The following is a 13,486-nucleotide window of genomic DNA, read 5'->3' on the forward strand; positions in this document are numbered from 1 at the left end:
TCATAGGAGATTTGAATTTCATTCAAAAACGATTTTAAAAAACTATTTTTTTAATTATTTTTGTTTATTTTAAGTTAATATTTTTTGGTGTTTTCATATTATTTTGATGTGGTGATGTAAAAAATAATTTTTTTTAAATAAAAAATATATTATTTTAAATATTTTCAAATAAAAAAAACACTTTAAAAAAATAATCTCTACCACATTTTTAAACACACATTACAGGATTAGCATTAGGATCGTATGACACCGGTGAGATCAACAAAATAAGAGTAAAACATAAATTAGTCCATCTGTTTTGTGAAACGAAAATGAATTAATTTATAACCTATTTGTAAACTCAATTCTTAATATATTTTTACTTGAGAAATGAAAAAAATGCTATTTATGTTTTATAAAATAAATTAATAAATACATGAACTGATAAATTAAAAGAAGTTATTAACACTAATTAAATATTAAATATTAAAACGAAGAGATGATCTTTATACTAGAAATAAAAGATAGAAGTACATTGAAATGTTTTACACTTGCTGTTATTTTTATTTTAAATTATTTTATAAGACAAATCAAACTAATCTTTTGAAAAAATCATCAAACTAAAGAAATATAAAAAATAAACAATCAATATTTAAAGAATAAAAACTAACTTGATAAAAACAATTAATGGAACAAATTGGCTTTCATAAAAAACACATCACCTCATGTTTATTTTTTTTTTCCTCAAGAGCGGATGATATATATGTCTTGTGCTCTTATTTTTATTTATTTATTATTGTTTAGTCAACAATAGATCTCTTGTAATGGCAAGCAACTTGTCGTGTACTAGGTTGCTGCCTAAGAGTGTATTGAGTATTGTGGTAGCTATTATGGTTATGGTTTGAAAAAAAATATTTTTATAAAAAAAGTACTTTTAGTTAAGGCTGGTTTAGAAAAATATATGTTTGATTAAAACTGTGGTTGAAATTAAAATTGAATAAAAAGTAGTTTAATGTGTTTGGTTAAAAAAATGCTTTTCAAACTAAGATTATAAAATAATTAATATATATATATATTAATATTGATGGTTTTTAATTTAAATATTATAGATTTAACTACTGTTATTATATTATGAAATAAATAATATTGATATCAAATATTTTTTATTGTTTGATCAAATTCTATAAATGTTATGTCATTAAACTCTCGCTTTCTAATTTTTCACATAAAACACAATTAAAAAAATTATTTTTTTTTAATTAGGTCAGACCCGATTCAATGCATTTAGTTTTGAACCGAACCTGGTTCGGCCAGAACAGTAGAGAGAAAAGCCAAGCGTTTTGCCCTTGTGTTAACACCCCTCCCCTCCTCTCCACCAAGATATTATATGCCTCTCTTTATCTCTTTTCTTTTATTAATCATACCTCACAATAATATTGATTTTCAACACGGCGACCGTTTTCTTTTCTCTGTTCATTGATGATAATGACACCAAGCATTCAATATTCACAAGAGGCTGGAGGAAACTCGATTGTGGCACCCATATAGCTGTTTTTTTAATTATTAGTATGGAACAAAAACACAGCAAAAAACATAAAAAGTTGCTTCATCAAAACCTGTGAATAAACTTTATTTTTCATAGGTCCTATAAATCAAATCACAGTTGCATATTTATAACCAAACACTAGTTTTATTGAATTTAAAAAAAAATGCAACAACTACTAATTAGCTAAATGCACTCTAAAACTCTACCACCATTGTGGTTACAAGAAAATAAGAAGAGTTTTTTTTTTTTTTTTTAAATAATCTATTTTTCAATTTATTTTTTATATAAAAACACCTTAAAAATCTCCATAAACCATTTACCAACCTCAAAATCATTAAATTTTTTTTTTTTTAATGAAACTAAACTTATTTTTTCAAGCATGTTTATAGAAACCAAGATCGATGAGTTTTGTTGCTTAAAAATGATTATTCATCAACTTTCTTTCGTCTTCACTAATTTTAGACGATTTCCTTTCCTTTCTCAAACTCACTGAAATGTTTAGAAAATAAACTTTATTAAATATAATTTTTTTTAGTGAATTTGAAATTAACCATGAAATTTCTTCTTGTTTTACTCTTTGATTCCCTGATCTTGAATTTTTTTCTTTTCTTTTCTCAACAACTTTTAATAAACTAATCATTAATTTGAACATAAAAAAAATTTAGGATGAAAATTAAAAAAAAAAAAAAAAAACAAAAACTTTCAAGTCCCCCCCTTTTCGTGCATGACCTGCTAGAGACTTTGCTAGTTAAATCTTAAGCACAATGAAGTTGAGTGTGGGAAGTCATGAAAGAGTTTGATTCTCAAGTTTTTATGTTTGACTCCAATACCAGCTGCCTGGCCATAGTGGTGTTGCCAGAAAGAAGTCGGCTGCGAAAAGTTGGGTAAATTAAGGGCATAATGGCATGCAGCCATGGCAGGGAGTTGTCACTTCCTCTCCCCGCTTGAATAGTGTGCTAAACCACAGCTGGGGTTATCTTCAAAGGCACATAGAATATCAGAGACTAGCCGTGGCTTAAAGACATTAAGCAAATGTACATCACCAAACCAAAATGCATCCAGTAGAAAATAAGAAAATAAAAATGATATTTGTTGTTTTTGGCGAGTGTTGTATTACTTGACGGCAACTGTACAAATATACTTGTTAGAAAATCATTTTATTTGCAGAACACCACTGCACCGTCCCGAAACAATGGGTCAACTAACCAGAAACCAAACCCGTATGACAAATTAAGTCTTTGAAAAGCTTATGGCAACTGTCGAAATGGTTCTCTCTTTCATGCAGTGATGAATTGCTATTTTCTAAACTTATGAAACTACTCTCTAGTTACCTCTTGAAATAATACCAGAAGAGAAACATAGTCGCTGCATGCTTGGATAACAGAGTCAGATCTCAACAAGCGTTTCAAGCAGAGCCCCTTCTCAAGTGATCAAGAAGCTGCAGTAATTGCATTAATGTATATATTGGTCAGTTGTAGTAGAAGAATGAACTGGTCTCATGATAAAGGATGATAAGTAATTTTCTTCCAAGTCTAATAAAGATACATCAGGGTGAAACGAAGTTCAAGTACCACAAGGCAAAAAGTTTGATTGAAAAGCTTATTTTCATATTTTCTCCCTAAACATAAGGACTAGAGTGCAAATAATTGGGAAACTTAACTCTGAAATGGTTTTCAGTCAGCACTCTCAACCCTCTGAAAAGAAGATCATGGAAAATCTTTTCAAAGCTAAGAATGTACTAGGTTGCTATCAATAAGCAATAGAAGTCACCGTAGTCACATAACAAACTATTGATGAGGTGTATATACATTGCCAAATACTTCAGGAAAATAAGAGCTCTATAATACAAAAGCAGGAATCGCATTATGTATAAAATTTCAGTAAACTGTGTAATTTAACCCTCCAAGAAAAAGGACTGGTAAAGTAACCTATAGTTGATGTCACATACATCCAAAAATAAATTTGATCAGGTAACAAGAAGCACGCATTTCATGCAAGCAAAAATCGCACAGGGAAAAGTCATCAGTTGCAAAAGTAAAAGGCTGCAAAGATAACCTGAAGGTTGAAAAGGCATCAAAAGAACTCACCGTTATAGGATACTGTATAATCCATCCAACAACAGGAATCTGATAGAGGAACACCTTGACAGAAGGCCAAAAGCCACTGGAAGAAAAAACAGCAATGCAATAGTTCAGCCACAGAAAACAGAAATAGTTAAGTTCAGAGCTTATGATAAAGATAAGAAACTAACCCAAATAGAGCAATGCAACTATATATTTCAAAGATAATTCCAACTACTGGCCACCGAACAAATATGAAAAAGAGCCCCAGGAGAAAACAAACAGAACCCTGCAGAAGAAAGAACACTTTAAAATAACATCTATATGCATTTCCAATTCCGTCTGTCCTTACATGGTATAATTCTGATTTCTTACGCATGGATATATCTCTTCTCAAATTTAGAATAATCAGTACCAATCTAGAATTCACTACCAAGTTTTATATGATGCAAATTTCCATGTTGTTATTGGAAGAATGGGGGGTAATCCAGACTCAGGAGCACTTGATTACATCTTGGCAAAAACATTATTGGCCGATGAATAAAAAAAATGGAAATGAATTTCAACAGAGTACTACACCAAGTAAAAATGCAAATCTTTTAGATATCAAACGGTAAAGTTTCAGTTTTCAGGATGAATCATTTCAAACTCCACCATTCCCTTTCTCAATGAATGTTAAAACCCCCTAGAGTAAACTACATATAATAGATAGTACATACAGAAGAGGGATGCTAGGTTTCATAGCACTTGAAAGGAAAACATCAATCTCTTGCCCATGAATGCAAGATAGAGAAAACAAAAAGGCCTTTTCACATTAATCTAGTAGAGGACATTAAACGTGGGCAGCAACTCAGCTTTAAGAATGTTCCTTGGCCATGAAAGTGAATGCAAGATAGACAAAACAAAAGGTTAGCTCGCATCAATCCTATAGAGCATGTTACTTAGCAGCAGGTCGCAATGCAGCTTTAAGGATTTTCCTTAGCCATGAGAATCAAGCAAGCATGTTAGATATTTTCCAGATTGCAAAGACGCATAAGGTTTTCCACTTACTTTCAGCAAGGGGAGTCCGTAAAACATAAAGTTATAAGATATCATGTGTTAGCAGTAAGCAAGAAAAACAATAAAAAAGATGTTCCTATTGATCGATACCTTATAATTAGCTCTGTTAGTAAAGAGCTTCCAGGTAGAACGCCAACCAAGCAAAATGGCTACCCCAGATAACCAAAATATCTGATGACAGACAGACAGAAAAGAATTAAAGCAAGAAATTTAGAAAATCTCTGTCAAAAGTAAATGTTTAAAAAAGAACAGGGGAAAAAAAAAAACAGCCTTACATTCCCAAGGGCAAGCAAACCTCTATCAAACAAGAGAAGCGCACCAAGAAAGGTAAAGAAGATGCCAAAGCCAATGAGACCCAATCCAATTTCTGCAAAACAGTAGCTGAATTTTATTTCTCGAGAACAATACAACTGCGAGATAAAATTCTTATTAAGTAGAAAAGGAGTACTCACTCTTCTGCTCATTTATTTCATAGGCCATCTTGACCTCAATCCCACTCTCTTGAGTCTTCACAGCAGATAAATCAAAGAAATTTTTTGAAAATAAACAAAACAAGAAGAAGGTTTTCGGTCATTTGGGAATTGAAAATAAAATCAAATAAATCAAATCCAGAGAGGACTTACCTCTCCGGTTAGCAATTCACCACTTTCAATTCGTTATCTCTTTTAGCCGGAGACGACTGTCTATGTATTCGAGTGCTGTGAGCCCGACTCAATTCCCAGAGCCGAGGGGAATATTTGCGGAAAACGAAAAGAGTTTAGAAAGAGGTCAGCCCTGAGCCCATAATATTTAAACACCAAAGCCCACTAATTAGATTTTCCTTAGAGATTTTTTTTTTCATGAGTGTTTTCTTTTCTTTTTTAGTTTATATTTATGAGTACAGTAAAGATTATATTTTAAAGTTCTTTTTTATTTGAAAATATATTAAAATAATATATTTTTATTTTTTTAAAATTTATTTATGATATCAACAATTTTAAATAATCAAAAAACAAAAAAATAATAATTTAAAGCTATCACATTAAAACAATTCAAAATTACTAAAAAAATCAATTTAAAACTAAAAAAATAAAATTTAAAAGTACAGTTGAACCACAATGTTAAACACTAATTAAGTATGATTCGGCCATTTGGCATATGATTTGGGCTCAATAAATATGACCCAACATTTTTTTAAAATGACCTAGTTAGTATTATAGCATTCATGGGTTGAGTCATCACAATTTATCTTTTACATCTACAGTTTCTTTAACAAACATAAATCTTCATATCTCGAATTCAAAAAATTTAAAAATAAATTTGACAAACTATCTAAGCATAAGACTTTTAGGCTTCCCTTGTTTTCTAAAAAATCATTTCTTTTTGGAAAATGGTTTAAATGGAAAATAAATTATAGAAAATAGATTATTTGTTGATGTTTAACAGTGTTAGCCAAACTAGATGAATAAACTTCTTTCCAATGGGATCAACCACTGTTTCCTTCGCTGCTTTCCTTAGTCTTGCTTCTTAATCCTGGAAAGAAGAAAAGGCTTGCATTCACCCGTTCAATCAGTTCTACCTTGACTTGAAACAGACATAAATTGAAAAATATTTTTCAATATTTGACTATTCCATAAAAAACAAGTTGAAAATTAAAATTTTAAATATTTTTCTCAAGTTTATTAAAAGTATTGGCACCAAAACTAACAAATGAAAAAAGTTGAAAGATGATGAAATTGAAAATAAAAATCTAGTTTCATAAACTATTTCAAAACAAAATACCAATCAAATAAAAAAAGGATAAGAGAAAAAAAAATAACAATAAAAAATAAAGATCAAAGTTAATTTAAAAATCAAATTATAAGGGATGAAATTGAAAATAAAAAAGTAAAAAAAAATTCAATGCAAAATATATAACAATCAAAAGATTGAGAAACAAATTTGATATAATCAACAAATAATAATATATTTTTATTTTTTACAACTTCTGAAAAGTATATTCCACCCAAAATAAAAAGAAAAATATTATTTTGAAAATCAAGCTAAATTTTCATGTGATTGGAAAATGTTTTCAATTGATTAATTATTTTAATGGTAAATAAACATGAAAAAGTTTAGAATTATCCTCTATTAGTGCTTTAGCTAACTAGGTTAATTTGTTAATTTTTTTATCGATTGATCATGGATAACCCTTTTCTTTTTTTCCATTATTGTGAGTTTCAATAACAATATCATGTTAATAGCATGTACTTTTATATTTCTGACAACTATCCTTACAAGTTGATAAGTCAAAGTTTTTGACTCAATATTTTGATGCTTTGAAAGAGTTTAAAACCCAATTATTTAGGTTTGTCTATATGTTAAGCCCAAGCTATTATGGATCTGAAGATTTACCAGATCCAATACATTTAGGTTTAGCCAGGTGATAAGCCTAGGGTGTAGTGGATCTAGCTAATTACTAGATTTATAATACTTGCGTTCAACCATATGCTAAACCCAAGACAACATGAGTTTGGTAAGTTGTTAGACCCAATATACCTGAGTTCAGCCAAGTGCTAAGCCTAAAGTGTCATGGTTCTAGCAAGTTGCCAGACCCAATATACTTGGGTTCAACCATATGCTTAGCCCAATTTGTCATGGGTCTAGTAAGCTACTAGACCCAATATACTTGAGTTCAACCAAGAGTTGAGCTCAAGGCACCGTGGGTCTGGCACTTTGCCGAACCCAACAGATATAGGTTTAATTACATGCTGAGCTCAAATCAACATGGTTCTGACAAGTTGTTAGGCCTAATATACTTAGGATTGACCACGTGCTAAGCCCAAATCAATCTGGGTGTGGCAAGTTGCCAAGCCCAACACACTTGGATTTAGCCATGTGTTGAGCCCAAGTCAACATGGGTCTAGTAAGTTGTTAAGCAAAACACACTTGGATTTGGACATGTGTTAAGTCCAAGTCAACATGGGTCTAGCAAGCTGCTAGACCTAACATACTTGGGTTCAGTCATGTGCTGAGCCTAAGTCAACAAGGGACTTGTAAGTTACCAGACCCGACACACTTGAGTTCAACCACATGCTTAGCCCAAGTTAACATGGGCCTAGTAAGCTGTCATACCTAAAATACTTGAGTTCATCTAGTCATCATGAGAAAGAGGTTAGCATTTGAATTTTATGGACTTGATCCATGATTGACATATTGTCAATAATCTCATACTTCAAAAATTTTAAAACAAGAAAATGTTTAGAACCTGTTTTTCCTGCTTTTAGTGTGTCTTCAAGGCAATCCAAATTTCTTTTGGCGACTTTAATTTGAAGAAGATGTCATAAAGTCAACTAATCAGAGTATTTAGAATATGCCATCGACAAAGTACTTCATCTTTTTCATGTTTTAGTCTTTCAGTCTTAACAGTAGCAGATTCATTTTCTTGTGGTTCAAGTAGTGCATGCAGATTCGGGTCAAGAATGTAGTAAATCTTTGAAGTAAACAGGAACACCATCTTGTCCATCAACCTTGTGTAATTCGTACCATCAAAATGATCTAGTTGAATTTTGACATCCTTAGCAACCCTGATATTGTAATTCATATTTGTCTCCATCAGATTAAACATCTTAAAATTGTAAGAAATATTTAAGATGGAAACAAATATGAAGTTGGCGTGAAAATATTGTCTTTAAAGTGTTTATTTGTCTCACACAGAGACAACATCTCTAGGATACAACTAAGCCCTTTAAACCTCTAAAATACTAAGAAGATAAGACCAAAAAAAAATATACTTTTTATTGTGTTTAATTAGTTTTCTGTGTAGTAACAGGTTTTTATAGACTTAAAACAATATGACTTTTCATGGAACTATATGATTGTTCATGAAACAGTATGATTATTCATGAAACATTATGATTATTCATTCAGTTTTATCTCAACAGTCACAAATTAATCTCATTGACATATTAAGTTCCAAGTGTCATCTTTTGATATTATAAATATCTATATAATAACATTAAAAAACCCATTAAAAGAGTCCTTCCACCATGATTTAATTTACTACACAATAGAAACACTCATACTTATATACATTAGGAGGGAGTGTTTTTTTCCAATATAAAATATGTATCTTTTCTTTCTTTACTCATTTACAAACTACACCATATGTCAAGCTAGCTAAGGAAAATGCTCTCGTAGTATACAATAACTACCTTGCTTTGCTTACTGTTCATGCTAGCAAACATTTTCTCGTGATATGAACATTGAATGAGGGATGTTGGACAAACATGTTCACTGCTGGGACTATTTCATACGGATGCAAAGGAATTTTCATTTACCAACAGAGCCTAGGATAGAAATGGGACCAGGAATATAAGGAAGCCGAAGCACTTTCCTTAGCTGAAGAAAGAATCACGAGGCAAAATCAAGAACATATCAAAGGGAAGATTTCATGCAATCTTCGCCTTCAAATCCTGATCATGATTGATTCTCATGCAAAATAAGAGTCCACGTTTTCATTATGTACTGCTGTCTTGGGAGGTTAAATTGTATTTTTCATGCCTTAATCTTCTCCCACAAATCAAGCAAAAAGATATTAGTGGCTAGCACCTTACCCAATTTCAAGCCTAGGTTCATCCCAATCTTCAAGAGTCGATTCTGCAAGATTGATAACATTTTGGAAGGAAATTCAAAATTGGTCTGTTGTTGGCTGGTTGATAAATAAACAAGGGAGGGGGCTCTATAAAGAAAAAAAAAAGGAAAAACGAAGGGGGAGCAGAAATGAAAACACACAAAGGCAAGGAGTGAGATGAAGAGAGACGGTGAGTAGAGAAAAGGAAGGAAAATAAAAAAGGGAACAGGACAGTGAGACACAAAAGGGGGAAGAAAAGGAAAAAAGAGAGGGAGATACAGAGAGAGTGACGGAGGCAGACTAAAGAAAAGGGAATAGAGGTGGTGACATCTTTTTAAGAATTTGTAGCATTGGTCTTTTGTCAAACCAAGAAGTTTCTGCTCTTCAATACCAGGTATGACGCTTTTTACTTGTTTCAGCTTATGTTCTTGTTATGCACTGTTGATTCAAGAATTTACTGTTTGCTAGTGGTATTGAATAATGTTGAAAGCTACTTAATAAAGTATCATTACAGTAGGAACATAGAAAACACTAGACTTTCGTAAGCTCACCTGTAACAAAAAAAAAAAAAAAAAAAAACAGATCCCTTGTAGATACTGAATGCTACAAAAGGAAACAACAATTGTCCAGTGTTTGAATGTAAATGTAGGTAATGGAAAAATAAGGAACTGTAAGGGGCTATGATTCGTGAACTTGGGGGTGTCTTGAATAAAGATTTGCGATTGTGAAGCAAGATTCAATTTTTAGTTCTGCGTGGAACAAGGATTTGACAATTTTTCTCCTCTAGGATTGTTAGTCTTGTAATCTCCGTTTGCCTAGAAACATAAGAGGGAGTAACAAGCAAAAAAAAAAAAAAAAATTGATGGGGTCAACCGTTTTGTACTTCATGAATGCAAGATGAATATTTCATTCGGAGACTTATGGTTTCTTGCAAATATTCTCATACCTGCAAAAGAGAAAAACATAATAGGTAGTGAGGAAAAAGCCTTGGGTGGTTACTGTTTTTCATTTCCACCATAATAAGAAAAAATAAAAAATATATAATAAATTCTCATCCTTTGAACTTGCACGGCCAAGTCTTAAAAAAAAAAAAAAAAACATTATTTTTGCATTTTTTTTATCATTGTACAAAAAAGTAAATATTTTTAAGCATACAATTTAATAATTTAGGTCGGGTCAACGTGATCTCATTAAAGTCTATAGAATAATAATGATGACAATCAGGTCCATTTTTAAACTAATCAAAATTAGTGGGTTTAAAACTTAATTTAATATTTTTGTTTTACATCCTTACATATCCAATACCCACTACATGTCTTTTTTGAAAGGACCGCTGTCTAGATTTTAAAATCAAATATGAATTACACTTATTTTTAGCAATCTCGAAGGAAATTCCTTCTTAGAACTTAATGTCAAGATCTTTAACAAGTCTTCTATTTTAGGGATCAATGTCAATTTTTTCCCAAGATAACTAGAAAATTAAAAAAAAAAGGCTAAAAATAATTAAGATGGCAATCAAAAAGACATATTTAAGATAAAAACACATAGTAAAGGTAACCTTTCATAATAAAGAATGTTGTAAGGGTGACATCGTTCTTCCTTTAAGCATAACTAACCCCTTTACTGAATCTCTGAAACTAGTATTGACTCTTAAGATCCCTGGTTTCCTTTAATTATTAGGTAGCGACTCCTAACTTTCCATGATGCATATTTTTAGCCCCCGTCGCGACATCTACCGAGGTGCGACATCACATCTTTTACCACCACCCCTATTATAGATCTTCACCACCACCTAAAGCTTGACCTCCTTCACACTACTACACCCCCCCTCCCCCATCAACAACCTTTACTTTCTCATCTTCCCCAAATTTCATCATCCACCTACAACATTAAGCATCCAATAGATTTAACCACAATCATCTTCATACTTCCAGCCATGACTACAACAATCTTCCTTTTAATTTATCTAGCCAACAATAACCACCATTTAACTAAGTAGTAGCTATCAAAGTTGGACAATAGCAGTATCTCTCAAACTTGAAACTTTAAAGGAGTTAAGCTCCCTCTACAAGCATTCATTTTATGCTTTGCAAGCATAGAATCAAAGAGGGAACATATTAGTTTCATACTTGATAGGATTTTTCCCCAGAAGCAGTCGCAACAATACACAACAGTAGAAGGAAAAGACATGGTTGGACTGAAAAATAGAAAGAAAACTGAAAATCCAACAGAGCAGAGCTCCCTCTATAAGCATCTATTTTCTACTTTGCAAGTGGAGGATCGAAGAGGGAACAAATTAGTTTGAGACTTGATAAGATTTTTTCCTAGAAAGAGCCACAACAATACATAAAAGATAAAGGAAAAGACATACCTAGATTGAAATACAGGAAGAAGATTGAGATTTCAACAGAGTAGAGCTCTTTCTACATGCATCCATTTTCTTATTTGTAATTAGGGAATCAAAAAGGGAAAAATATTAGTTTATGACCTAATAAGATCTTGCCCTAGAAGCAGCCATGTCAATAAATAGTAATAGAAGAAAAGGACAAACCTGGACTGAAAAACAGAAAGAAGACTGAAATTTTAATGGAGTAGAGCTCTCCCTACAAGTGTTTGTTTGTTACACTATCAGTGAAGAATCAAAGAGAAGATATATAAGTTTTAGATTCACTAGGTGCTTCTCCTCCAGTAATGATATTGCATGATTCCACGTGCTGGTAGCGATAGTGTCGCGCAGTTCCATGAACTACAAGGATTACCTCGGTTCTAGTAACTTATCTAGTTTGTTCCAATAGTCCCTAGACAACCACAACAACCTTGAAAGGTTGGTTCCTAACCCTAAACTATTTTTTGATAAATTGTTAGTTTTTTTAGACTAAATATTAATTATGTTTGGTTTTGGGACTGTTTGATGATGATTTGTTATGATGCATGTTTGATTGTGGATGATGATAAGTTTTCTTTTTTTAATATGAATGAGTTGTTAGGAAAATAATTATCAATTTTTTTTTATTTTATTATGGCCAAGTTTCTAAAAAAATTCATATTTGTATTTTAATAAAAAAAAAATGAAAGACAAGAAAAGGACCAAAAAATAGTTTACATGATTTAACATCTTTTTAAAATATCAAAGATTTAAGAAAATTAGTTTTATATTTTTGCATACCTTGTGGATTTAATAACATGTTTATTAAAGTTATGAGAACTTGGCCTATATTTAAAAAACATCAAAAATTTATTTTAGTTCTTTTAATTCCCAAGATTATGAACTTATATGTATGATGTTTTCTCGATATTAAAAAGGTAGTTTATTTTTATTTTTATATTTTTAGCATTAGAATGGTTAGGTTTGACTTATAAAGCAATGGTTCACTTTATTGGTGTGGACCGACTTTTGAACTATAGGCAAACCAATAGATAGAAAAACACAACTTAACAAAAATCAGACTAAACAAACAATACATTTTACCTTAGGGGTGATACGTCCTCTCTATACACAATCAGTCTCCTTATCCAAACTCTGAGACTAGTTCGGGTTCTTAATGACCGAAATACTAGGTTGCAACTCCAAACCTTTTTAACTGAGAAAGGACAATAATTTCTTGTTCTTTCACCCACATCCCGATGATCCTGATTCGGGTGGACGTTTGTTGCAACTTTGTTGGTTTGTACATTAATATACATCTTTTTATCCTTTAAATTATTTATTGCTTATTAGTTTGTGCATTTTTATTATCAACATGCATTCTTTTTACACTTAAATATCTTATATTGTGCATGCATTTTGAATATAGATTAATACCTCATGCATCACTTGCTTTAATTTTTTTTAAAAAAAAAAACACACAAGCTTCTAAGTTAGGTGGGGGATTAGTGGTTTTCTCTATGACTATAGGTTAGGGTTCAGGTGCATGAAACACTTAACTTGTATTTGAGTGTCTGCTTAATAATTGTGGGCATATATATCTTAATCATTCCTTGCAACGCTCTCATATTGTAAGAAAATTGTCACTGGATAGATCTGAAACCCTTCGAGACCAAGTGAAAACTTACCCATGTTCACTTAAGGAATATAACCTATCCTTCAAATGTATGTGACATCTATAAATTGCATGAAGGAAAACTCCACATTGAGCATCCTAAATTCTAGGGCTTTTAGGTGCCAAATGGTCATCACATAAATTCTACGAGAGTTTGGATTAGTACAAATTAACTAAGATGAATATAAATTCCCTTGTCAATGTAATAAAA

At 31.5% G+C, this 13,486-nt stretch overlaps 1 protein-coding gene across 2 annotated transcripts; it reads right to left on the reverse strand.

Annotated features, from left to right (window-relative positions):
- Window positions 1–2,558: 2,558 nt before the first annotated feature.
- LOC118040493 (vesicle transport protein GOT1) lies at window positions 2,559–5,406 on the reverse strand. 2 transcript variants are annotated; one of them, XM_073404321.1, is made up of 8 exons: window positions 5,268–5,406; window positions 5,097–5,151; window positions 4,920–5,011; window positions 4,735–4,815; window positions 3,777–3,874; window positions 3,613–3,688; window positions 3,186–3,219; window positions 2,559–2,963 (listed from the first exon to the last, which is right to left on the reverse strand). In XM_073404321.1, exons 2-7 carry the CDS (start codon window positions 5,122–5,124, stop codon window positions 3,199–3,201), a joined length of 396 nt encoding a protein of 131 aa, XP_073260422.1. In that variant the 5' UTR covers window positions 5,125–5,151; window positions 5,268–5,406; the 3' UTR covers window positions 2,559–2,963; window positions 3,186–3,198. The 2 variants fall into 2 exon arrangements, with proteins under 2 accessions (XP_073260422.1, XP_034903358.1); XM_035047467.2 differs by lacking the exon at window positions 3,186–3,219 and having other exon boundaries at window positions 2,590–2,963.
- Window positions 5,407–13,486: the final 8,080 nt, after the last annotated feature.

Source organism: Populus alba, chromosome 14 (genome assembly GCF_005239225.2).
Source record: "Populus alba chromosome 14, ASM523922v2, whole genome shotgun sequence".
NCBI lineage: Eukaryota > Viridiplantae > Streptophyta > Magnoliopsida > Malpighiales > Salicaceae > Populus > Populus alba.

Bases quoted from the DNA above. Each gene is read 5' to 3' on its own strand.
- LOC118040493 (XM_035047467.2), bottom strand. From the start codon at position 5,124: ATGGCCTATGAAATAAATGAGCAGAAGA. The intron at 4,816-4,919 runs GTAAGGCTGTTT...GTCTGTCATCAG, and splicing joins GTTTGCTTGCCCTTGGGAAT to ATATTTTGGTTATCTGGGGT. The intron at 3,689-3,776 runs GTTAGTTTCTTA...TTTTTCTTCCAG, and splicing joins AGTTGCATTGCTCTATTTGG to TGGCTTTTGGCCTTCTGTCA.